Source organism: Lontra canadensis, unplaced genomic scaffold, assembly GCF_010015895.1.
Source record: "Lontra canadensis isolate GAN:19392208 unplaced genomic scaffold, GSC_riverotter_1.0 scaffold37, whole genome shotgun sequence".
NCBI lineage: Eukaryota > Metazoa > Chordata > Mammalia > Carnivora > Mustelidae > Lontra > Lontra canadensis.
The window spans coordinates 5,805,021-5,831,870 of record NW_022631031.1 but is presented as its reverse complement, the minus strand read 5'-3'; the positions used below and the strand labels follow the sequence as shown (position 1 = coordinate 5,831,870).

Here is a 26,850-nt window from a genome sequence, read left to right as displayed (position 1 = left end):
TTACATCACTCTGACCTTCTCTCCTTCCTACCTCTTCCAAATTTAAGGACCATTGTGATTACAGTGGGCCCACCCAGATAACTGTGGATAGTCTCCCTATTTTAAAATCAGCTTATTTGGGGGCACCTGGGTGGCTCAGTCATGAAGCATCTGCTTTCGGCTCAGGTAGTGATCGCAGGGTCCTGTGATCAAGCCCCACATCGGGCTCTCTGCTCTGCAGCAAGCCTGCTTGTCCCTCTCCCACTCCCTCTGTCAAATAAATAAATAAAATCTTTTAAAAAAAATAAAAATAAAAAAATAAACTTATTTCATCTTTGTCATATAATGTAACATATTCACAGGTTCTGGGAATTAGGCTCTGCCTGTCTTTGGCGGGGACTAGATTTCTGCCTACCACATGTACGAAAGAATTTGTGGTCATATTTTCTAAACTACCTTAGTAATCAGTCACTATTAAATAATGCTTCAAGATCTGTCTTTTTCCCAAATACAACACGCTGAAGATCCTGTCTCTTCAGAATATTCACCAAAAGCTAATAAGCACTAACCCAAGTAGCAAACTGCCTGCAGTAGTTGTTCAATATCGAATGGAGATAAATATCCCTATCTTTCTTTTGCTCAGGCATTTGTGGTTACCAAGAGCAATAGGATAAAATTTCTACCCTTAAAGCATGAGCAGATAATTGGGTAGTTTTAGGAAGGTACCTCTGGAATCACAAAGAATCTAGTTTGAATGTGGGTACTGCCAGAATACGAGGTGCATGGTCTTATGCAAATTACCTGTCTCTCTTGCCTAAAGTTTTGCTCTCCGTAAAATGGGGAAAGCAGTATTGATAGTGCATAGATATTGTGCAAATTAGTTTATAAAAATTTATGGTTCAGAACAAAGTCTAGTATATTTTTATAAAAGGGCTCCCATTAACCCACTATATATCTGTGATATTAATGTGTTCTTTTAATGCCTATAAGTCACTAATTAAACTCATATTTTAGGCCGTCCACGTGTGATTTGTACCTCTGAGCCCCTGAGCCAGTACCTAACCTAGACAATTATCATACGGTTTCACTAATATGTGGACTATAAGGAATAGCACAGAAGACCACAGGGGAAGGGAGGGAAAACTGAATGGGAAGAAATCAGAGAGGGAGACAATTGAGGAAAAATTGAAAATATCATTCCAGAGCAATCCACTTTTGGGTATTTACCAGGAAACAAAAACAACTGGAAAATGTATCTGCATCTCCATGTCTATTGTAGCATTTTTTATAGCAGCCAAAATATAGACACAAACTGTCCATCAGTGGATGAATGGATAAAGAAAATGTGGAATAGGTGGAGAAATAGATACAGATTTAGGTATATGTATGTATAACATTGTGTGTGTGTGTGTGTGTGTGTGTGTGTGTGTGTGTATGAATATTAATCATCCATAAAAAAGAAGGAAATCCTGTTGTTAATAACATGGATAGAACTTGAGGGCATTATACTTAGTGAAATAAGTCAGAGAAAGACAAATACTGTACGATACCACTTATGTGTGGGATTTAAAGAAAAAAAAAACAACTGAGCTCATAGATACAGAAAACAGATTGGTGGTTGCCAGAGGCAGGATGGGGGGTGAAGGGCAGGTGAAATGGATGAAGGTGGTTAAAGGTACAAATTATTAAAAAAAATTCTAATTTAATTATTATAATTCTAGTTATTAAAAATTATTCTAATTATAGAATTATAATTATAAAAATTATATATTTTATAATTTTCATAGATTATATAAATTATAATTATAAAATTATAATTATATAAAATTATAATTATAAAATTCTATTCTAATTATAAATTATAAAAAACAAGTCATTCTAATTATAAAAAATTATAATTATAATTATAAAAATAAGTCATGGGCATGTAATGTACAACATGACGATTAGAGATAATAGTGTACTGTATTCTATATTTGAAAGTTGCTGAGAATAAATCTTAGAAGTTCTCATCACAAGAAAAAAAATTATAACTGTGTGGTGATGGATGAATGTTAACTAGACTTGTGATGATCATTTCATATATATGCAAAAATTAAATCATTATAATTCTATACATCAATTATATCTCAATAAAAAAATAAATCAAAATTCCAGAAAGAAATTCTTTTTGAAAATAACATTGTACTGGCTTTCCACCTTATTGGGCAATTTCTAGCCATAAAAATTATTCTGAAAGCCTTTTAATAACAATAATTTATTATTTTGTTGATAAATTTTTAATGGGCCCTAGGCTAATTTACTTACTTTAGATGTTTATTTTAAGATTAAAACCCTTATTTTTGAGTATTAAATGAAAACTATGAAACTGATGACATTATATGTGAATAGTATTGCAAATTTAGTTTAAACATTCAACATTGAAAATAAAATTATATGATTTTTACAGTGATAATATAAATAAAAATTTGAGTAGAACACAGCATGGTAGAAAAATAACATTCTTAGCAAATTATGAAAGCTGTGGAGCAGAAATGTACTTGGAACTGGTTATGGTATATAAATAATTCATAACTGCATCAAACAAGCTATAATATTCTACTAGTTTATACAAACTGACCTATAAGTATCACATTTTATAAATATGTTTATGTTTATAACATCAGGAAACAGAACAGAAATTTTGGTGATGAATCTTATTGTGAACTAAAAACATCACCATATCATTACAAAATCTCTCTCTGCTACCAATCATCAATTGAATTTCAGATATTTCAGCTTCTAAAGAACTACTTTGTGAATACTCTAAATTTTTGTTTCATTTTCTTTAAAATTAGTTGGAAATCTCTAATTAAAATGTTCAGCAAAGGGCGCCTAGGTGGCTCAGTTGGTTAAGCATCTGCCTTCCATTCAGGTCATGACCTCAGGGTCCTGGGATAGAGCCCCTCACCGGGCTCTGGGCTCTGCAGGGAGTCTGCTTCTCCCTCTGCCCCACCCTCTGCTCTTGTTCTCTCTCTCTCAAATAAATAAATAAAATCTTTAAAAAACATGTTCAGCAAGATTCAAATTCGGAAGTTTGTAAAGAATTTTGATTCTTAGAAGCAAATGTCTTAAGTGAGAAAACAATTCTTACAAAAGCAATGAATGGAGTAAATAAATTACACAGTGACAGCTCTAAAGATATACAAGATTTAATTTTCATTTTTCTATTTTAATGCTTTGCAATGCCTCAACTTGAGGGGAAAGTCTTTTTACTTTTTATAAAGTCCTATTCATAATTGGGAAGTTTGATTTTGTACTAAAATGAAATGAAATTGAAATGTGCCATCAGGGAAGTGTAAATCAAAACCTCAATGAGATACCACCTTACACCAGTATAATGGGTAAAATTAACGAGATAGGAAACAACAAATGTTGGCAAGGATGTGGAGAAAACCTCTTACATAGTTGGTGGGAATACAAGCTGGTGCAGCCACTCTGGAAAACAGTGTGGAGGTTCCTCAAAAAGTTAAAAATAGAGCTACCTTATGACTGAGGAATGACACTGCAAGGTATTTACCCCAAAAATACAGAGGTAATGAAAAGAAGGGACACATGCACCCAATGTTCATAGCAGCAATGTCCACAAGAGCCTATTTGTGGAAGGAGCTGAGATGCCCTTCAACAGATGAATGGATAAAGAAGATGTGGTTCACATACACAATAGAATATTACTCAGCCATCAGAAAGGATGAATATCTACCATTTACATCGACATGGTTGGAACTGGACGGGATTATGCTAAGTGAAATAAGTCAACCAGGGAAAGACAATTATCATATGGTTTCACTAATATGTGGAATATAAGGAATAGCACAGAAGACCACAGGGGAAGGGAGGGGAAAACTGAATGGGAAGAAATCAGAGAGGGAGACAAATTATGAGAGACTCTTCACTCTAGGAAACAAACTGAGGGTTGCTGGAGGGGTAGTGGTGGGGGATGGGATAACTGGTGATGGGCACTAAGGAGTGGCACAGAACATGATGAGCACTGATTGTTATATACAACTAATGAATCATTATACATTATATCAAAAACTAATGATACGTTGGCTAAAGACAAAAAATGAAATTGAGAATGCCAGTGGTGTATGGCATATACTTTTCCTAAGACATTCAAAGGAATATTAAGACATTTTTGACACTTTTTATCTTAGAAAAATGTCAAGAAATGTTCTCTGTGAATGGAGGTAAAAAGACAATACCTATGAAAATATCTCTTCTAATACAATTACACATATTGACATAAAAGTAGAATGAAGAATATTTTCCACTTACAATAGTTCTGAGCTGATCTTCCTCAGCACCTATAGAAGTATTTTCTCAATAAAAAATATTATGTTTACAGAACAGAATAATTTAAAAGTGTCAATAATGTCAAAGTCAGTAATGGCAAAGTGCAACTTTGAGGAAGACTAGTGAGATTTTATGAAAAATTTAAAATAAGATGACTTGAAAACAAATTTTACAGAAAAATGTAAGTGACACAGTATAAATGGATCAAAGGACCATAAAAATTACTTAGTTTATCAACTTAAATTTGTTTTAATTTTTCCTTACTTTAAACACATTAAGAATTTTAAAAAATCTTTTGACTACCTCCCTTTATAGAATCAGTGGTATAATAAACCCATTTGTTGATCAATTACATAAATTTTCAAAATTACATAATTTTAATAATTTTAATGTCCTCATCACACCCAAAAGTGACCCATGTAGATAGCAAACTATATGGTCACTGTAACAATACCCTTGTTCTTGACTCTACTTTCTACCATGTTGAACCCCTGAAAGTTCAGGTAAGTCACTAATCCATTGATTTAGTCATTAATGTATTCAACACTTATTAACTCCATCTACCCACCAAATATTCTAGGTGCTTTGAATATATTTGTGAACAAAGATCCCTGTCTTCATGGAGCCAACATTTTAGCCAGGGGGGTAGGGCATAACCTAGCAATAAACAATAGGCATAACAAATAAATAAATTGTATCACAAATTAGGAGGTGATAAATCCTTTGGAAAGCAAAAATTCAAGCAGAGGAAGGGGGATTATGAATGTGAGAAGTTTAGGGAAATGAAATGTTGCACATTAAATAGGTGAGAAGGTGACATTTGAACAAAGATTTGAAAGGTTTAGGGGAATTAGACGTGGAATTATGTAGGGGTAAAGGAGGCTGCGAGAGAGGAAGTGGCTAATCCCAAAGCAGAGGGACACAACTGGACTGCCTGAGAATCAGGAGGTCAGCATACCTGGAGGACGAAATACAGGGGATTGGATTAGGATATGAGGTGTGAAGGGCAAGAGAAGAAATGTGGCTGACTAGAGAGAGGATATGATATGGTGGAGTCATTTTAAAGTCTTTGACATGTCGTTGCATGGCAGTATCTAAAAGAATTTTTACCTGATTAAATCTTGTGTATCTTGTCTTTATCATAGCTTGGTTTTATTCTTAAATATCAGGTAATCTATTTCTTTCCTGATTTTGGTGAATGATGTTAGATTCTTTGCATTTCCTTGATTTCTGGTTCTTCTAGGCTTGCATTTTTGGCCACAGAGCTCTTTGAAGTTTTGCTATCTCATGGAATTTTAACAATAAGATTAAATTTAATGGTTTCCTACATTATATGTGTTCATGAAGACTTTGTGAAAAATTTATCTTTTTAATAAATGAAATTATGAAATATTTTAGTAATTTGCCAATAAATTTTACAAGTCTTGCCAAAAGTGATACATCTATTTTTAATTGAAAAGTTGAACTTCATCTATAAAACATGATGTTTATTTAGAGTGAGAATTCCTGAACTCAGAGTCTTGGCACCCCTGCTTATTAACTATGTTATCTTGTGCAAATAACATATACTTCCTCAATTTCAATTTGTGTAAGTGGGAATCTGCAACAAGACCCATCTCACAAGATTATTGTGAAAATGTTTTAAAACGTGTGAAAATGTGATCAAATGTTAAGTGATATGCAAATGCTAGCAACTATAATTATCATCAAAGATGACATTAAGATACCATTAGGCCATTCTAAGCCTTTAAAAAAGCATTTTTCAAGTTTCTTCCCTATATGCCTTATTTTTCTGCTCAGAATTTTAAATTCCAGTGTAATTATCATACAGTATTATATTAACTGCAGTACAGTATAGTGATTCCACAATTCCATGTACTGCTCAGTGCTCATCAGGATTAAATATACTCTTAATCCTCTTCACCTATGTCACCCATGCCCCACCCACCCCCTGTCTGTAACCGTCAGATTGTTCTCTATAGTTAAGAGTCTGTTTTTTGGTTTGTTTCTTTTTTTTTTCTTTCATGTCTTCATTTGTTTTGTTTCTTAAATTCCATTATGAATGATATCGTATGGTATTTGTCCCTCTCTGACTAGTTTATTTCACTTAGCATTATACTCTCTAGATCCATTCATGTTGTTGCAAATGACAAGATCACATATTCTTTTTTATGGCTAAGTAATATTCTGGGGGGTGTGTGTGTGTGTGTGCCACCTCTTTATTGATTCATCTTATAGATGGACACTTGGGCTACTTCCATATTTTGGTTATTGTGAATAATGTTGCAGTAAACATAGGGCAGCATATATCCTTTCAAATCAGTGTTCGTGTATTCTTTGGGTAAATACCCAGTAGTGTGATTACTAGATCTTAGGGTAGTTTTATTTTTAATTTTTTGAGGAACCTCCATACTGTCTTCCATAGTGGCTGCACCAGTTTGCGTTCCCACCCATAGTGCACAGAGGTTCCTTTTTTCTCACATCCTCACCAACACTTGTTTTTTCTGTTTTTGATATTAGCCATTCTGACAGGGGTGGGGTGATATGGTGGTTTTGATTTGCATTTCTCTGATAGGGAGGGATGTCATCTGCTCAGAATTCTTAAGGCTTCCCTTTCAAAACAGTTAGAAAATAACTAGAGGAAGGGATTTCAGCTAAATATGTTAGATTCCATTGCTTCTCAAACCTGAATGTGCATAGCAGTTACCTGAGTGTCTTATTAAAATGTAGTCTGATTCATTAGTTTTGAGATAGAACCTGGATTTTGCACTTCTAACAGGATACAGATGCTGTCTGTTTGCCAACTGAACTTTGAGTATCAGAGCTGTATACTAATCTCAAAATTAAATGTGTTTAGCTACTTAATGTTAGCTTTGGGGTTTCATTATATTTATGAACCATAAATACTCTAAACACGATAGCTTTATAAATACTGAATGCAAAGTCACCAAAGAAAGGACCTGAGAAAATAAATTTATCTATACATATGTGAAAAGAGAGAGATTAAAGAAGGAAGGGAACATAGGGAAGCAATACCCAAAGTTTGGGATCTACTTTACTTCACTGATGGAAATCTGACAGCTCTCAGGGAAACTGTTAATCCAGATTCTGTGTTTGAATTTTACTTTCCATAAGGAATATTTTGTCCTCAAGTATGAAACTAATAAACTCTTGAGATGCAAAGAAGCTAATACCATTAAGTCCATGCATTGATAATGAATATATGGCTAAGATTATTTTTTTACCAGGTATTTTGGTCTTAATTATCAGAACAGTTGTCTCTACTTTTCATGTCAATAAGTCATTCTGTGTATTTGTAAAACTGCTAAGCAAGGTCCTAACAAATTCACAGTGCTTCTGGTGAACGTTTATCCAAATTTTAGATTTGATTCATTTGGTTTCTGGAAACTTTATCTCTTAATAAAACATACAGTCCTTCATTTTTACCTTTGTAGAGATTTTTAGAGATGTTCGTAGAACATAGAAAACCATTCTTCAAAAGATATACCCAAGGTAATATAAGAGATAAAGTGATAGAGAAAAAATGATGCAAACTGAAAGCTTGAGGAATTAAAGAAATTCAAATTTGATTTAAAAAAAAAATTGCTTTGTACCTGTGTGACAATGTGCTTGTATTTGCTGTTAAATAACTTTAAACCAGACATTGAGTAACCATGCACCAATCCTGCAAAGTTTCCGCAAGTTTCATGACCACTTGGGCTTCAGGCAAATCAAAAGTATTTTAACAGTTAGCTAATGGGAGTTTTGATGAGGAAAGCAAAATAAGCAAAGGACAGAAACAGACCTCTACAGCTTAATGGAAAGAGCTGAGGCTTTCTGTGGAGTTTGCTGATAGATGTAAATCTGTGAAACTGCTAAAGTTGTAAGCTGTGTCTTGGGAGGAAACCACATTGGGTACCAAGAATGGAGTCTGAGAGCATCGTCAGCCACAGAGGGTGGGCTGCCATGTTCCCAGAGCACAAAGTAATCATCTTGGTTATGATGTTGATCAGACTAGCTGTGGTCAGCTGCAGGTCCGTCTCTCTCTGTGACATCCTAGAGAACACCATGTTCACATACATTTACCCAATACTTAGCATGGTACCTGGCACGTTCTCTAGGTTCAGTAATTATCTGATGAATGATTTGTGGCATTTTTACTTTCTTCTTAATATAAACATTGAAAGCAATAGACAGTAAATAAAAAAGGGCATCAACTATCCATGCCCACTTTTTTCACTTCAGTTTCTATTGGGGAAAAACCAATTTGAATCTAAATAAGTCACTGGATAGGGCTTACCAAGTAATTAGTAATAAGTTCAAGCTTCCACTTTTATTTGCCCTTGCAGACAGAGCCTGGGAGCATAGAGCATTTTCTGGTAACAAATGGGAATCTGGCCAACCAGTGATCTTTACATTAGCATTCTAATAACCAGGGGCCAACGTGCCATAGTGCTGTGTCAGAACTAATTTATGAAACCAGGTCCAAAGGCTCATTAAAATGGTCACAATTCAGTGACTGCCCAGTAAAATTAGACTACAGTTTCATTCCCATAACAGTGAATATTTTAACATACTATTAAGGACATACTTCAAGTGTTAAAACTAGCTTTGACTCCGTGAAGGGAAAAACAACAAGATTAGAAAGCCATTTGCTTTTGTACCAAATTAGCTCCACTTTCGGTTTAGGCATAAAATACTTCGAATGTCCCTATTTTAGATCACACAGTAGGCTACTTGCATTTGCAAGTCTGGCACGTTTTGTTTTGGTTTTTGTGTTTTGTTTTTTTTTTTTTCCTTTAGAGTAAAAGCATTTCCAGGCAGCTCCATCAAACCATAGAGTTGTGAACCTACCTGGCCAAGACATCTCGAGCCATCAGTTGAGTTGAATGTATTTCCCCTCACTGCCGCCAGACACATCTCCTTACAGCATTCTTTTAATCATACATCCTCCCCTCATGATGTCAAGACTCCTGGGGACTCAGAGTGTATTACTTTATATGCTACTTTACATAGCCAGACAGATTGAGTGGCGTAGCAAATGTGACATCGAAAATCTGGTTAAGAGCAAGGAGAGAGTAGGGAAAGTTCTAGACTGTGAGTCTTGCAGCTCTCGTTGGAGGCCGCTGTGGACTCTCAGACAGTCCTCTCTCTCAGGACAGGGGCAGGTACCAGTCAGTGCCTGGCACATGGGCCATGCTTAATTATAGAGATAGCTGCAGTGAAGTGAGCTCACGTTATTATTATGAATGCCTTGACTTCCTCAGTTCCTCAAACACCTATGTACATGATGTGGGAATGATGATTCCTGCTCTGCTTAGTTAACAGGGCTGTTTTGAGGGTTTACACTAATAAATGCACAAACACTCTCTAATGGAGGATGCTTATACTAGGGAAATGTATTGTATTCCCTTGTCAAACATAACAGACTATTTTCTTTATCTCCTAAATTTCTATTGAATAGAATGATAATGAATCCCTAAATCTTCTAATGTGAACAATAAAAGGCTCTGGATGACTTTTCCTGGCAGTCTATATGCCATGGCTGAATTATTTAAACTTTTATTTAAACCTGGGGAAGGAAACAAAACAAACAAATCTCAAGGATCAAGATAATACTTTGAACTAATTCTTTTTGAAAAAAAAAATTTTAGCTTTTTTCCTCCATCTAAAAAATGATATTGATTACATGGGTGTCTTATACTATAAGTTAGACATCACTCTGATGTCAAGGTGAAATGCCTGGAGAAATGGCAGATACCAGCAGGGATCACTAGTGGGAGAGGTAAGTAGCAAGTTGTAGTAATGTAATAACATGTTTGTTGTAGTAGTGTAAATAACATGTAATTGAAGAGATCAGATTATCTTTTTGCATGAGGATATCCCAAATTGAAACATGGCAAAGAAATACATGTAAAATATTTTTCTAAATATTTCAGGTTATCTCAAAAACCAGTGTTCTGGGAGCACACTGGTTGGATGTTCACAGATAGACCATCCAAAGCATACTCTGTGTTCATATATATGGTTATAAACCTATACATCTATATAAACATATGAGTTAAACACAACTGAATGTTTCTTTTTTCCAGAATCTTATCCTTTAATATGCCTTACAAATATCCACGAAAGAGATCTATTATAGATTTTTGACCAATTTTACCATGATTTATCTGTTTGGCAATATATCTATTAAGATCTTCCAAAACAGTTCAGATAAATACCACTTTAGGAAATGTGCTGACAAAGTGTGTTTGGCTAGACACACTACAACCCGTGCAAGGAAGTACCTTCTGGTCTGTATGAATTTAATCAACCGTTAGACTCACTGAACACCTATCAGATGAACAACACTGTGCAGGATAAAAGTCCAAGATTAAAGGCAAGCACTCAGTAGTCTGTGCCATTGGAGTCGTGTCATAACATAAAATGGGGGTGCCAACAGGAAGACTCACAGTGTTTGGGTGTCGAATTGGAGGTATCTTCCCAAGAGTCATAAAGCATGAACTAATAGAACGCTCTTACCAGCATCTTAGTCGCACGTTAACGAGAATCGTTCAAATAAAAGCATTAACATGTGTTGGATATCATTTCTGAGAATGACACTTTAGAGCAGAACCTGTCTGTGCCTCATCTCATTTACCTCAAACCAGAATAGGTTCAGCTCATTGACTTTTTCCAGCTCTCTAACTTTATAGTTATTTCTGTCATGGTATATTGATATTGCTTATTTAGCTTAGATATAAAGAAGAAAGGAAAACTGATTAAATTTTTAGAACATGTAACATATATATATATATATATGCACACACATATATTTATTTTTATTTATTTATTTGACAGAGAGAGACACAGCAAGAGAGGGAAAACAAGCCGGGGCAGCAGGGGGCGGGGGTTGGGAAAGGGAGAAGCAGGCTCCCCACTGAGCAGGGAGCTTAATGCTGGGCTCAATCCCAGGATCCTGGGATCATGACCTGACCCAAAGACAGCCGCTTAATAACTAAGCCACCCAGCGCCCCCTAGAACATGTAATATATTTTTTAAGTAGTTTACTGTGAAGTGATATAGTCAGAAGCCCAGCAGGATATTTTTCAGTTGTTTGATTCTGAGGTTTAACATTAGAAGAATAATTTTGGACTAAACTTTTTTTTTTTTCCAACCTATTTTTTTCATGCTAACTTGAAATATCAAAACTTCAAAACAGATAGGGGGTCTGTTCTTTGAGTCTCTTAGTTGGTCCTTACTGAGGCTCACAATGTCATAGGACAAAATACAGGCGCCCCTCCTCCCTCCTTGTGGAGGTCTGCTGTCTCCAGTCATCTCCTATCCATGGGTAAAAGTTTAACTCCCTTGTTTTGTCCCTAAGACCAAAAAGGGGTTGGGGGAGTTCTTCCACACAGCTACGATGTATATTGTACCCAAACAGAAACACTTCAAGGACTTCTTTTTCATGGCGCTTTCCTAAATTTACTGACTCACTCTACAAGAATATAATTCTAATACTCAGATAACAGAGTCCACCTTCTTGATATATAGTTACCTTTATAAGTACTTATGCAAAACAAGTAGGAATTTAACTAGAATTTTTTGGATGGTCTAAAAAAAATTGTTGAGGATGATTAAATCCACAGCTTTCTTGAGGACAATATAAGATTTTTAAATATTAGTATTTGGTATGACTCCGTTTCCAAATTTGGGAATTTAAAAAATAACGCTTTATTTTCTGTATCTCAATGTTTCACTCTAAAGCCCCTATCTTATAAGAGGGGCAGAAAGGTGAACCTTGGTCACTGTTCTCTTGCCATACATGTGGGAAACTTACACAGTGCCTGACAATGAGGGAAGGGAACCTCAGGATGTCTTTCCAGCGTTGACCACAGAGTTTACTGTTCTGTTGTCATTTGCCCTGTTTGCATGGTCCCTTCAATGCCAACAACTCTTGAGACATGAAAACCTGAGCCTTGGCTTCCAAATTAAACCATGTTACTCTAAAGGCACAATTAAATCTTATTTTTATAAAGTTCAGTACAATGGAAATGCTCATTCATACCAAGCTTGGCAAGACTTTATGTTCACTGACTAGTTGAGCACACTGCCCTCCGTCCCTTCTCCCTGGACACATCCAGCCCCTTTCACCCTCATCCTTTCCATTAACACCAAGTTATGGATGATCTCCACTATAGCAATGTGAAATATCTAAAATATAAGTATTTCCTTTAGTAAATTCAAAGGAAAATTATGCATTCGAACACTATTTTATATCTGTAAGGAATGAAAGATTTTCTTCTCCATTTTTAAAAAACGTTTGAACAGAATCCCATGTCTGCAAATCCCGAGTTTAACAGCCTTTCATGAAAGGCTTTCCATTGTATGTGTATGCTGTCAAACTCCTAAGCTTATTCTCAGAACTACTAGCACCATATTGTTTTTTTAAAAAGATGTTATAATATTTGAGTCTTAAGCTTTTTATTTATTTATGAGAATAGTTTTACATTTTTAATTCATAATGGAGACTCATGGAATCTGAGCTAAAGACACACACATTGTGTCTTACTATGTTTCATGGACATGTGTCCTCTAACATAATTACAAAGCTTATAAAAATAATAGAAATCTGCTTTTGTTTCACTCACTTTTTTGTTCCGACTGTGTCACATCTGAAAGATTCAGACAGCCTTGATTTTGGGTTGTGCCTTAATCCAAATCATACAAGAGTCACTGTCTTCATGATACATTCTCACAACTGTCCTCTACTCAGAACCCAAAATTGTATCCCAGGCAGATTAGATGCAAAGTTCTAATTGGGGTCTCTACTAATCTACTCATATCCAATAATCCACCCAACTACCCAACTGCTCTCCTTTCCTGCTATTTCCTTGTTCACAATCTTTGCTGAAACCACTTGTTCACCAAAACTCACTACCCCTGACCTGAATATTTTTCAATTCACAATTTACCATCATTGCTCTCATTTTCTTTTCTAATTCGTTATTAGTTATTAAATATATACAAAATAAAATTTATACTCCATTAAAGTTATAAAGAATGATGCTATGTTAGAAACTCATGCTCCCACTACATATGCACGCTTAGTAGTACATTATAATTACTGTTCAAGTCTTCGAGATGTCCTACCCAAGTTCCACATTCCTTTCTGCCCTTTAAAGGTAACCTTCATTCTAAATTTATTGTTTGTCTCTGCTTGCTCTTCTTTTATCCTATTACAAATATTTGATTCCTATGTAACATTTGTTTAAATTTGTATTTTTATTAACATAAAAAGATTCATTCCTTTTGTCATTCCCTGACATCATTTTTTGGTCAGTGTTACATGTTCCTGAGATTTGGCGTTGTTGCCCCGATGGCTCTAAGTCTCTCTCTCTGTCTGTCTCTCTCTCACTCTCCCCTGTTGCATAGTGTGTCATTTTGTAATATATCACAATTCATTTATCCTACCAATGGATAACTATCAATGGATATATGTGTTTTTCTAGGAACTTTTTCTATCTTGGTGTACTACAGTGAGCATTCTTGTATATATCTTATGGTACAGCTATGCAAGAGTTTCTTCAGGTGCCTACCTAGTGGGTATTTTAAGTTCACTATAAACTGCTAAATTATCTGCCAAAGTAATTGTACCAATTTATGCTTATACTTGCAGTGTAGTTGCAATGTACACATATTCCAGTTGCTTCCAAACTTAACCAACTCTTGATATTAGCAGACTTTGTAAGTTGTAAATTCAGTGGGTATCAATGCTATCCCATAGTGTTTTAATTTGCATTCTCCATTACTGTGCTCACTTCAGCAGCACATTTACTAAAATTGAATTCTCCATTACTAGTGAGGTTGAGAGTCTTTTCATGTCTTTATTCAGCATTCATCTTTCTGTAAAGTGCCTCTCCTGCATTTTTTGCCCAATTTTATATTTGGTGGTTTGTCTCTTTTTCTTATTAGGTAAATGAGTTCTTTATATATTCCAGAAACAAAACTTTTCTCATGGATTTCTTCATCTAGTTTGTGGCCCTTCTTTTCATGGTCTTTATGCAACTTTTGATGAGCAGAAATTCTTTATTTTATTGCAATGTAGTAGAATTTATCAATCTCATATTTTAAGGCTAGTGCTTTTTATGTCTGGCTTAAGATTATACTTCCATACTCTGATGTCATAAAGATATTCTACTACATTCCTCCTAATATTTATGTATTTTTGCTTCTCACATTTAGGTTCTTTTTTTTCTTTTTTTTCTCTTTTTTTAAAGATTTTATTTATTTGACACAGAGAGAGAGATCACAAGTAGGCAGAGAGGCAGGCAGAGAGAGAAAGAGGGAAGCAGGCTCCCTGCTGAGTAGAGAGCCCAATGCGGGGCTCGATCCCAGGACCCTGAGATCATGACCTGAGCTGAAGGCAGAGGCTTTAACCCACTGAGCCACCCAGGCACCCCCTCACATTTAGGTTCTTAATCCCATAATAATTCTTCCATATAGTGTAAGATAATTTCATATTTGTCCTTGCAGTAACTGGTAACCATTACAGCTTCAGAAGCCTATCCTTACTCACTGATCAGCTATGCCATCTCTGTTCTAATTCAGACATCCACATCTGTGTGTCAGTTTGGTGGTCCTCTACTATGTTGCAGCGTTTCATTTTCTATCTGTACCAATACTATAGTCTTAATTACTGCAATTTAAAATAAATCTTGATAAAGCAACTTTTGCCACCTTTGGTTTTTTCCCCAAGGGTTATTTTGACCTTTTGCTCTATGATATAAATTTCAGAATCAGCTTATCCAACTCTGCAGAGACATAAAAAGAATGTTTGGTAATTTTATTGAAATTATATAGAATCAATAAATCAACTTTGGAAGAATTAAAATATTCATTATATCAAGGTTTCCAATTTCTCTATTTATGTAAGGTAACTGTAAAATCTTCCAAGATAATTTTATAATTTTCTTTTTAAACATCTTTAAAATTTTATAATGTATTTATTCTTGGGTACTTTACTTTTATACTATATAAATCTTATCTTTCAGAATTATGTTTTTAAAACATTTATCACTATGTAGGCATATGGAGTTGAATTTTGTATATTGGCTTTGAATCCAACAAATCTATTAAACTCTTTTATTAATTGTACTAATTTGTGGATGCTTTGGAGTGTTTATGTGGATCTATTATTATCAACAATTATTATCAACAGTTTCATTTCTTCCTTCCCATTTCTGACACTATTTTCCTGTCTTCCTTCACTGACTATGAAATCCAATACAGCACTATACAGAATTGTTAATGGGGAGTGCCCTTTTAAATTCCTTGATACGAGGGGCTGGCTGTGTTGGAAAAGCATGCAACTCTTGATCTCAGGGTCATGAGTTCAAGCCCCATGTTGGATGTAGAGATTACTTAAAAATAAATACATAAATAAACTTTCAAATAAGTAAAATAAAATAAATTCCTTGATATTAAAGAAAATGTGACCAGTTTTTCACTATTATGTATGATGTTTTCTGGAGTTTTTTTGTTTTGTTTTGTCTTGTTTCTAGATATTCTTTATCAGTCAGAAGGAGGAAGTTTCCATCTCTTCTTAATTGAGGATTTTAATGCATATGGATATTGAATTTAGTGATTATATGGCTCATATTCTTTAAGGTGGGCACTGTCTCCTGCCCACTATAGCTCACAAGGACATGAAAGCTAAAGCTCAAGTTCTGGTTTCAATAAATGTCTTCAAGGTATAAGGTTAGAGTCAGTCTTCCACTTCGATCTAAGTTTCTGCTTTCACTCAGGTGTTGGCTTCTGTGAATGCCTTACTTTCTTACTAGCTCAATGTTGTATTTTTTAAAAAGAGATACATTCTCCAGTTGATCCTTGAGCAACATGGGAGTTAGAGGCACTGACCCCTTGTGCAGTCAAGAATTCATGTATAGGGGTGCCTGTGTGGCTAAGTCAGTTGGGCAGCCAACTCTTGATTTGGCTCAGGGCAAGATCTCAGGGTCCTGAGATCCAGTTCCCGGGTGGGGCTCTGCACTCAGCAGGGAGTCTGCTTGGGATGCTTTCTCCCTCTTCTTCTGCCCCTCCCCAACTCTCTCTCTCTCTTTCTCAAATAAATAAATAAATCTCGGGCGCCTGGGTGGCTCAGTGGGTTAAGCCTCTGCCTTCGGCTCAGGTCATGATCTCAGGGTCCTGGGATCGAGGCCCGCATCGGGCTCTCTGCTCAGCAGGGAGCCTGCTTTCTCCTCTCTCTCTCTATGCCTGCCTCTCTGCCTACTTGTGATCTCTCTCTCTGTTTCAAATAAATAAAATCTTTTAAAAAAATGCATTCTCTAATAAAAAATAAATAAATAAATATCTTTTAAAAATTCACATATAATGTTTGACTCCCCCCAAACTCAGTTACTAATAGCCTACTGTTGACTGGAAATCATACCAATAACATAAACAGTAAACATATTTTGTATGTTACCTGTATTATATACTGTGTTCTTATAATAGAAGTAAGCTACTAGAGAAAAGAAAATGTCAAGAAAATCATAAAATACATTACTACAGCACTGTACTGTATTTACTGAAAAAAATCTGCATATAAATGGACAGTGCAGTTCACACCAGTGTTCAAGCGTCACTGTATTTTATGTAGAAATTTGGTTGTTTTCACTGCTGGTTGGCTCACCCATCCCTAATCCAGTGTATTTAGTCCACTGTAAGGAAGAGAAGCATTTCTTTTCTTTTCTGTCAAAATAATGTCCCTCAGTTCTTTCAAAGCTTTTCTTAAAGTTTGCCCTTTTTTAGATTTTCCTTCTTATCATGTTTTAGAAATTTTAACTTTATTAAATCTTGTTTTTTGTGTAATTTTCCAAATCTTTGTCACCCAACTTTTTAACCCCCTTACAGTTTTACAATCATCTTTAAGACAGAAGTTGGTCAATTGTATGTAAATACTCTTGTTATGTATTTAAGTATTTTATCGTCTTATCTTAGAGATTTTATCACAGTTTTAGTTCAGAAGGCCAAGGATGTGCTCTCTTCTTCTGACCACCCCAGAACTATAACTACACATTCTAGCTGTTGAGTGCATTGTGTTTGTTATTCCCTCAGTAAACTTGGTATGCTCTACAATTCCAGCCTTCTACATTTTTTTTCTACATAGGTGGAAAGATATTGTCAAGGAACATTAATAATTCCTCTTATGAACAAAGCTCTATTCCATGCAAAAATCTATGCAAACCAAGTTATTTCTGGCAAAAATCCAATTTAGAAGGATATCTCTTTCTCTCTCGCTCTTTTTTACTAAACATTCTTCATTTCCCTACCTCATTGAACATTGTCTTTTTTTCATAGTTCTTATCACTTTCTAATATGTTACATATTTTTATTATTTATATTGTTTGTTATTTACTATCTATTTCTTCCCAGTAAAAGTAAGTTTTATGAGGGCATGGAGCTAACCAGATTCGTGCATGACATAGCTCAAGCAGTGGCTGGGCTAGCGTAGGCTGGAGAAAAATAACCATTGAATAAATAATGGCATATAACATTCATAGAGGCAAATGGCAAAAGGAAAAAGAAAACCTCATGATTTGCTTTCTCAAATGGATTAATTTTTCTTAATCAGTGCTATATATTATTTTTTGCTTTCAGATATCAATATGGCAGGCGAACCCAAACCATATAGACCAAAACCTGGAAACAAGAGGCCCCTCTCTGCACTTTATAGGTAAGTAAGCGATTTTGCGAGATATAGTGATGGAAACTTGTCATGACTTTAAAAGGCAGTATAACCGGTAAGGAATCAAATATTTTAAAGAACAATATTTCCTGGTATAAAGTACAACAAAATGCTGGTGATCAACATATAAATATGTCACACAGCATTGGCAGGGATCTTGTACATTTAACCTTCCTATCTCCACTTAACCCCTATACAAGATACTCTGCTAATAAAATCTAATAAAAATCTCTCATGACTCTACTGACAAAGCAGTGGAAAGGTCAATATCTTTTAAGTACTGCATGCTGTGTACTGTAGGTATTTTTCCGATGTTGTTTAATTTAACTTAATTTTCATAACCATCCTGCATTATAGGTATTGCTACTCTCATCTTACAGATCAAGAACCTGTTGTGCATTTTCTTAGAGATTTTCCCTTGGTCACACCACTTATAAATGATGGCACCAAAATTCAGACTTATGCTTTCTAATGTTATATCTTGAATTCTTTCCACCCAATCATTCAGCCTTTTTAGTTGCAAACTACCTGTTCATTTCACCCCTATTTCTCTAAAATAGCAGATGCAGACCTTCCATTCTCCAGAGACACATACCTAACTACCTTTAACTTTTCCTAATATACTTGGGTCTCAGTCAACTTAACATTCTGTTCTTTCCCTTCTACATGCCCCACTTTATCAGTGTTCACACCCATAATTTCAATTATACGTGGATAAGTAGATGGTATAGAGTACCTTTATCGTTCTATGTAAACTTCTATCATGTTAAGTAAAATTCAGTTCCTTTTGGGAAGACAAAAGTAAACTCATAGAACTTTTAGTTCTTTAAAAATAGCCACTTTTGAAAAAAAAAAAAAAGTCGTGCTGCTAAGCCTTATGTCCCACTTGTTGAACTTTTGCCATAGGTTTTTGTATTGTTAAGTGCAGATTTTGTATTTCTCTCTCTGTTAAATTCCCTTTTGTTAGACTTAGCCAATTATTCCAAGCAATTGAGGTCTCCTATCATCCAATTTATTTCATCTTCTCCCAGATACATATCTTCATTCCATCAGTGTCTACATCCAAAGAGCTAATGTAAGTGTTGAGCAAGGTTTTCCCTGATATTATTTGGGTAAATGAGAATTGAGTTATACTTGTCAAAATTAATTATATTCTGATCTAGTACAGTAAGAAGGGTACTCAAAAGCTAGCTTGGAGATTTTTTTTGTCTTTGTTCTCTAAGAACTGGCATATCTCCTTTTTTCAGCCATTCACAGCCTCATTTCCCAAACTATGAAAGAAAAGGGTCAGAATTAGATGAATTTCAAGGTCCTATTCATTCCTAACACCACAGAGATCTCTAATGTATGACCATCAGAGATCCTAAAGGATATATTGAAAATATGTCTTAATTACTCTTATTATTTTGACTGTGTGGATTTATTTAATTTTAACTTAAAATTTATATAAAAATGGAAAGGTGCAGGTCTTAACTAATTTAATAAATGACCATAAGGTAGTATTGATGTTAAAGGTTAGAAATGAAGTCACCAACCAAAAGCAAGTGATACTTTCTGTACCTTGTTTGAGTAAAGGATAATATTAATAAAACTGAAAAATGCAAGTTCTTTTTTGATCAGGTTCATTTTTAAATGTATGCATAGAACTGCCACTAATGCAGAACATTTGAAAAGTCGGATTTTCAATAATTAACAAAACAAACTGTCCGTGGCTTTTTTTCCTCATCAGAGAGTTAATACGGTGCAGTAATGTTAGTTTTCATAATTTTCCTGTTCTTGGACTGCTTTGATTTTCTTATGAAAATAGAAGCTTATGACAAGAAACAGATGTCTTTTCAACTATTATTTCTCTATTACCAAATTATGTTGAATTGTGAATTCAAACAAATCAGAAGCAGAAGCTCATTTAATCTGATATATTGTATACAAATCACATTAGTGGAGAAATGCTTATTTATCCTGTTCTCATCTGTTTACACAAATGAAGGCTAAGATGTTGTGAAATTACAAAGCGGTAACAAAGGAAACAAAAGAGCGCGAATGTACAGCTGAGAAAGGCTTTTTATACACACTTTCTTATTCTTACATAAGCTTCATAATAGTAATACCTTCTTTTTATGTGGGCAAACTGTGTTTTCATAGGCAGTATTCATCTGTTCACCATAGAACACCACAAGTTGGTATTGTGTGCCTTGCATTATAAATGAGAAAACTACATTTCCAAGACAATAAAGGACTCACCCCAACTAAAGTATCAAGATTAGGAACTAAACTGGTTTTCAGCCTTCAATTCTATTGATCTTGTGACTAGATCCCCTCTCCCCATATCTACTCACCTGCTACTATCTAAACAATACAGATTATAAAAAGCAGAGATTCCTGCTCCCCAAAACCAATAATCAGTTATATTTCTGTCCATCAATATCATGCCAGCAAGTGGCATTGAAAAGACTCTACACTAGACACAGCATAAGAACAAGAGTTACAAATGATTTTTGTGATCATAGGGCACACAGATTGTGAGCTTCAAATTCTTCATCTCACATAATGGTCGTATAACTTTCTTCAGAGAATAGAATTAAATAACTGAGGCAAAAGCACCTAGTTTAGTGTAGGGCATATGGCAGCAGCTTGAAAAGAGTTTGTTTCTGCTTTCTTATTCTTTGTACCTTTGGTCTGTTTTTCTGAACTGTGAAATGAAAGAGCTGGTATAATATCATTTCTCCATCCATCCATCCATCCATCCATTCATACAAGACATGTTTATTGTGTGTCTACTATGGTTTAGCCACTGTGGGAGCTGTTTTTCAAGGCAAATGACATGGAAAATGCCAAGGCTATAGGGCGAGGAGAGAACAAATGAAATAAAAGTAGATTATTTTTGTGACTATTGGTAACCTCTGATATACCTTTGTGCTTTAAACTGCTATGTCTCTATATCTATTTATTCTGTTGTGGATGTGTATGGTGTACTATCAGACTTTCTTCTTTATCTGTATCCATTTCTTCTCCATCATCAACCACAAAGCAGTATTTACATGGAATACACACTGAGACATTACTCCGTTCTGTTACTTCTTTTAACAGGACTTTCAGTTTAACCACGCAACCCTCACCAAGCCTTTATCATGTGCTAAATTAACATGGTATACATGAAAGACACAAAAAATTTTAGAAACATACCGAAGCTTTAAAATATTACTGTTACACATGAGTTAGATGTACATATACATAAAGAACATAAAGTATACATTCAGTTCTAGAAGAAAATAAATGAGTTACTAATCCTGCCAAGGTGGAGGGGAGTGAAAAGTCTGGGTGACACTTGAGCTGGTTTCCAGTCAGGCATTCACTTAGTAAGTAGGCAAAGAGAAAGAAGGGCATGCTGGGCAAAGAAAATATGAATAAGGTCACAGGCAGAGAAATAAAGAAGAGCATCACATGGTGAGAACTAGTATAGTTCAGTTGGTGAAGAACAGATAGCTGGAATGCTACGGTGGTTCAGGCTATCAGGATTTTAATATGCCTGCTTATCAGATTAAGGAGATTTGACTTTTATTCTATGAGCAACAGAGTCATTTGAATATGGTGAGAATTGGAAATGGAATGGAAGGACGAGTGAGAGTCCCAAATATGTCCAAGGTTTCCATCGTAGGCAACTGAGGGGATGATCACATGAATCTGTTAGAAGAAATAGGAAAGACATGACAAACAACAGTGGCTCAAATATAGGGTTGAGGAAAGGAAGCAAAAGAAATTATTTCAGTCTTAGACATGAATTCATAAAGACAGACAATTCATTAGAATAGCACTTGTAATAAAAATGTCTCCCATTAGAGGCTATTTGTAAATGAAACATAATTAATCTCTTGTGAACATTCCATAAATATTGGACCTAGTCCTAATGGTGAAGAGCAAATGTATTCTCTAGGGAAAATATTGTAACTGTTAATAAATCATTGCTTCAAATATGCTGTGTACATTACACAGTGTCTATGAGGGTCTAAAATAAAATTCTCCCCCAGGAAGAGAGTTTCCCAGCATGCCAAGTTCTAATTAACACTAAATAATAGCTAAATGAGAATAATTGCATGATGGTTTTGTTTCTGCTTATAAAGGAGACAGACCTTTCCTCTCTGATGTGAGTAAAGCTGACAACCAGAGAACAAAGATACTATTTATCAGAGCTGACCAAGTACAGGTTTTCACTCACCTAGAGGCAGCCCTCCCAGTCACAGGGAACACAGCGTAGTTAAGACACATGAAACGATGCTTCATCCCACTCATTGCATAGATCTTACTAGGTATCACTCCCAAATATGGTTTTATGCCAAATATGGTTGTACAAATGTCTTTTATAACAACCTTTCCACCTCACAGTGATGACTGTGGAAATCAAGATTGTCACCACAAGTAACTTTAAGGCTCCTTAAGATTGTCACAGGATGACCTATAGTACCGCTCTTTGAAGATCACAGCAATTAATGGTGATAACCACGAAGACAGGTTATATTATAGGAACTTCAGGGACCAAAATACTTTTAGAGCCTGGACCAAGTAAAAGGACTCTGCAGCAAAATATCTCTGCTGATTTGTTTACCACTCGACTTAGGTGAATTCTGTTGTCATCCTTCATGGTGACTCGGGCACATTATGGAATCCTCAAGTGACCTAAAATGTCCCCTAGGACCTTGACAATTGAAACAAAAACAACAGAGGCTAATTTCAGCTAATGTTAAATAGCAAAAATCAATGTGAAGGAAAAGCATCCTGGACATCTCTACTTCATTGACTTACTCTGTTTGCTGAGGAATGTTTACCAATTAGATATTGATTATTTTATTTATTTTCCGTCTCCTTTTATAATGTCAAGGATAATACACATAAACATTTCATTTTCAGAAGCTTAGTACACCCAGTGTCAGTGCTTCCTTTGCCCTGGTAAAGGTTTCCATTTCACTCACCTAGTCAGGTGAGCCCTCTCAGAAAGCCATCTGGGAATGGACTCTGTGGTTTTTAAGTGGAATGTGAGGAGGACAGAGAACTGTTACTCCCACCCCCTGTGCTGATGCACCCTGACCTTCTGGAGTGGGCACAAGCCCCAGCACTGACACTTCTACAGTGTTCAGTTTGAAAGTACGCTGTTGCTGGGTCTATGTAGCAATCACAGTCTCTTTTAGCTCCTGGTTCAATCTTGGGCATTCAGATTACTGGCATGGAAAAATGTGGTTGCCAATATCCACAAGAGAAAAAATATATATATACACTTCTAAAACTCCAACCTGAATATCCATACGTCTGGGTAATTGAGGATGACTTCTCTTTAATTCACTTCTCAAGGGAACATGAGATGCTGTTGAACCAGAAAAAGTCCCAAGCACACACTTTGAGGATGGTTTAAAATTGTGCAGATGTGTTATGTGGGAATGTTTGGTAGAAAGAGTGTCAGACGGGGCTGCATCCTAAAATTGGCTTAGCATTAGCAGTGATTTGAACTCTGTCTCTAATTCATTAGCTTCTTCAGCTGCGTGAAGGAAGAATAAAAATTTCCTGAAAGATGATATATTTAAGGAGTCTGGAACTGTTATAGATGCTCTGTAAATTGTAGTTATTCTCATTATTATGATTATTCAAAGAAAAAGGTGTATAATAAAGTATTTTAAGAAGTATTTTAAATGAGCCTTGAGCTGTGATGAGGTTGCTAACATGCAGTCAACCAAACAGGTTAACATTTTCTATAACTGGCTAAAAAGATATTTTGGGGGGAAAAAAGATTACATTTACTTAAAGTATGTCCCTCATATTTCAACACTAAGCAAATGTCATTTATAAACCTTTTAATTTAAAATGGTTGGAGAAATGCTGACACTATCCCCATTAAAATAGTTCCACTACAGGCAGTTCTCTGCTAGGTTAAGGCATGGCCTAGTTGCAGTCTTGTGTGATGGTTTTGATGCATAAATATCTATGAATAAATATCTTCTTGCATATGGAAAGAACGTGGTAACAGTAAAGGGAGACTGGATGGTGCAATTTCTTAAAGCAGAGAATCCATCTCTAAGGCTTTTGGAAAGAGTACAGTTCTATTTGTTTGATTTGAGGTAATTTATGATAAAATCAAAGGAAGCAAAACCATGCAACCAATTTTAAAAAGAGGTCAATAGTAAGAATCAAGAATTAGGTAGGTGTTGGGTGTGGGATGTGGCAGATAGGATCAAGCAAATTATATTTAGAAAATTTATGTAATAATAAAAAGTGAGCACTGAACTTAGCTACGAGATACCCAAGAGTTAGGGAAAAAAGGGATGTGTGGTAATGTATGTAACCATCTATTAAAAGCAAGTACTTCAGTTTGTGATAAGAAACTACTTTTCCCTGGGGTGCTTGGGTGGCTTAGTCAGTTAAGCATCTGTCTTTGGCTCAGGTCATGATCTCAGTGTCCTGGGATCAGGCCCTGCATTGGGTTCCCTGCTCAGCAGGGAGTCTGCTTGTCCCTCTCCCTTTGCCCCTCCCCCTGCTCATCCACTTTCTTTCAAATAAATAAATAAAATCTTTTTTTTAAAAAAAGAAACTATTTTTCCCTCTCTCTTCTCAGAAAAACTTAACACATATAAAAATATCTAAACAATACAGTAGATAGTACCTTCAGTACTAGCTATACAATAAACACACACACACACACACACACACACACACACACTCATGCACACAAAATATTTTTAAACTAATGGAATTTTCCTCATGGAGTATATAAAAACCAAGAGCGAGCCACACTGACTTTTTTTCTGCTTCTCCCAAGACAGTTTACCATCTTGTAACAAATTGCATAAAACTAAAAAAGAGTGATGTTCCAGGATAGCTAGATCTCCAGACAAATTATCCATATTAGCTGTGTAAGAGGAGGAGACTGAAAGCAAGAGTGGGCTGACCCCTCGGTTGGCTTATCTACGTATTCCCAAGGACTGGAAGAAAAAGACCATGCTTGGTTGTTTATGACTTTTGACTTGTTACTTAATCCTCCTCTGGGATGGGGAGAGATGGAAAAGGAACAGTAAACCCAGCATGGGATAGAAGGGGCTGAAAGTTCTGCTCTTCCTCACAGCCGGTAGGGACAGATGAAAACAGGCAAGTCTTTTCTTCTAGCTGACAACTTTACTTTAGAAGCTGCAGCCTGTCCTGAAATAGTGGCTTTCTTTGATTTGTGAGAACGGGGTTTTTCTGTTGAACCAAAGTCTCCTTATCAGCAGGACTCAAGTATTATGGCCTTTTATGCTATATGCTGTTTGTGTCTCACTATGTTTTTATTCTTCTTGCTTTGCATGATGGGGGTATTAAGGTTAGAGCACTAACAGAAACACCATTAGTCCCCACAAAGCATAGGAGGATGATAAGTCATATCACACTGTGTTAACATGTAAAGGTTCCCTGCCTGGGCAGAAGGTGCCTTCTGGATTTTTGTCTTCCGAATGACAATGCCGTCTTCTTTATAAGATGGAGCGTCTTCACTCTCAGTGCTGATTTCAGTTGTTTTCATCATTTTATTTATTTGGTCATTAACTTTAGATCTAGTGACTTGTTCTTTAGAAGAGCCCTTGGTAGAGAAATTTGGTCCCTGAATTTCCAACCTAAGCTAATTTTAAATTCGTTGTTTTTCATTTCAAAGAGTTATTTCATTCCTTCTTTGTCCACCAAGGGCTCACATCTCATCTGTCTCCTCAATGTGCACATTAAGTTGGAAATTCCAGAATATGCTTCCTTTCCCACAAGACTACATGAAGGATCATGAAAGAAACTGAACTGTGTCTAAAGTCCTGTTTTAAACAAATAAGATTAAAGACTAAAAAATCTTTAGTGTGGGAGTGGTACCCTCTCTTTAGCTGTTATTAATATAATGAAAATAAAGATCTTTCCCCAGCCCAGAAATGCTTTCCACAAAGGTAGTAAAGAAGGAAACACTTCTCTTATTGAATAAGCACCCAGAACGTGATGCACATCACAGTTGATCTGCGAAGAGTTCACAAAGACAGAAAGAAATCTCACCTTTTAACATAGCAAAGCAGATATAACCCATTCTGTACATGTTCTCAAGATAAATAATAACTAATCCTTGAGTAACCATTTGTCATCCACCCCCGTTTGTCATCCATAGTTCATTGTAAATTCACCTGGTGTTTGGGGTGATGATTTGTGTTAACTAATTGGCAGTTTCTTATCCAGATGAAAATTAAGCTTCTTCTATCTTTATGACAGGTAGTTTTGCAACCTGGAACACCTAAGTTAGAGTCCTACCGTCCCACAGAACCTGGGAGATAGGGGTGCTGTCTCCTTTGATACTTAACATTTCATAGAGATGTCCTCATAACATCTCAAAACATGGCTCCCATGTCCTAAAAAAAAGACAGGACTAGGTCATCAAGACCCACATAGTTTTTAAAGAGATTTATGTACATTTCAAAGAGGGAAGAAACTCTCTACAATGACAAATTTCCTACTGTAAATGAACAAGGGAAAAGGAGGGAAGGGAAATATTTTTCCTAATTTTCAAGAGGGAGTGTTAAATTTCCAGGGTGTCGTCCCATTTTTTTTAAAGTACAATAAAGAGCGATAATTTATGGATTTGCTTGTGCAAGACTGATGAGAAGTTCCTTATATTATTTCCCTTCCTGAGCACTTAATGTTTTGTACCTCCTCACTGATTGCTCCTCTGAAGTTCCAGAGCTTTTACTATAATATTCCCAGCCCACTTACAAGGATGGTTTGTGACCATACCGACTGCTTATCTTCTAAGTAAGAAAAAAAGTAGGAAT

The 26,850-nt window shown here is 35.6% G+C and overlaps 1 protein-coding gene across 1 annotated transcript in view; it reads left to right on the top strand.

The window, feature by feature from the left end:
• The window catches only part of RALYL (RALY RNA binding protein like), a 680,011-nt gene that overhangs the window by 528,203 nt on the left and 124,958 nt on the right, over positions 1-26,850 (top strand). The window contains 1 exon segment of the mRNA XM_032869110.1: positions 17,956-18,031. Coding sequence (XP_032725001.1) covers positions 17,956-18,031 — 76 coding nt within the window.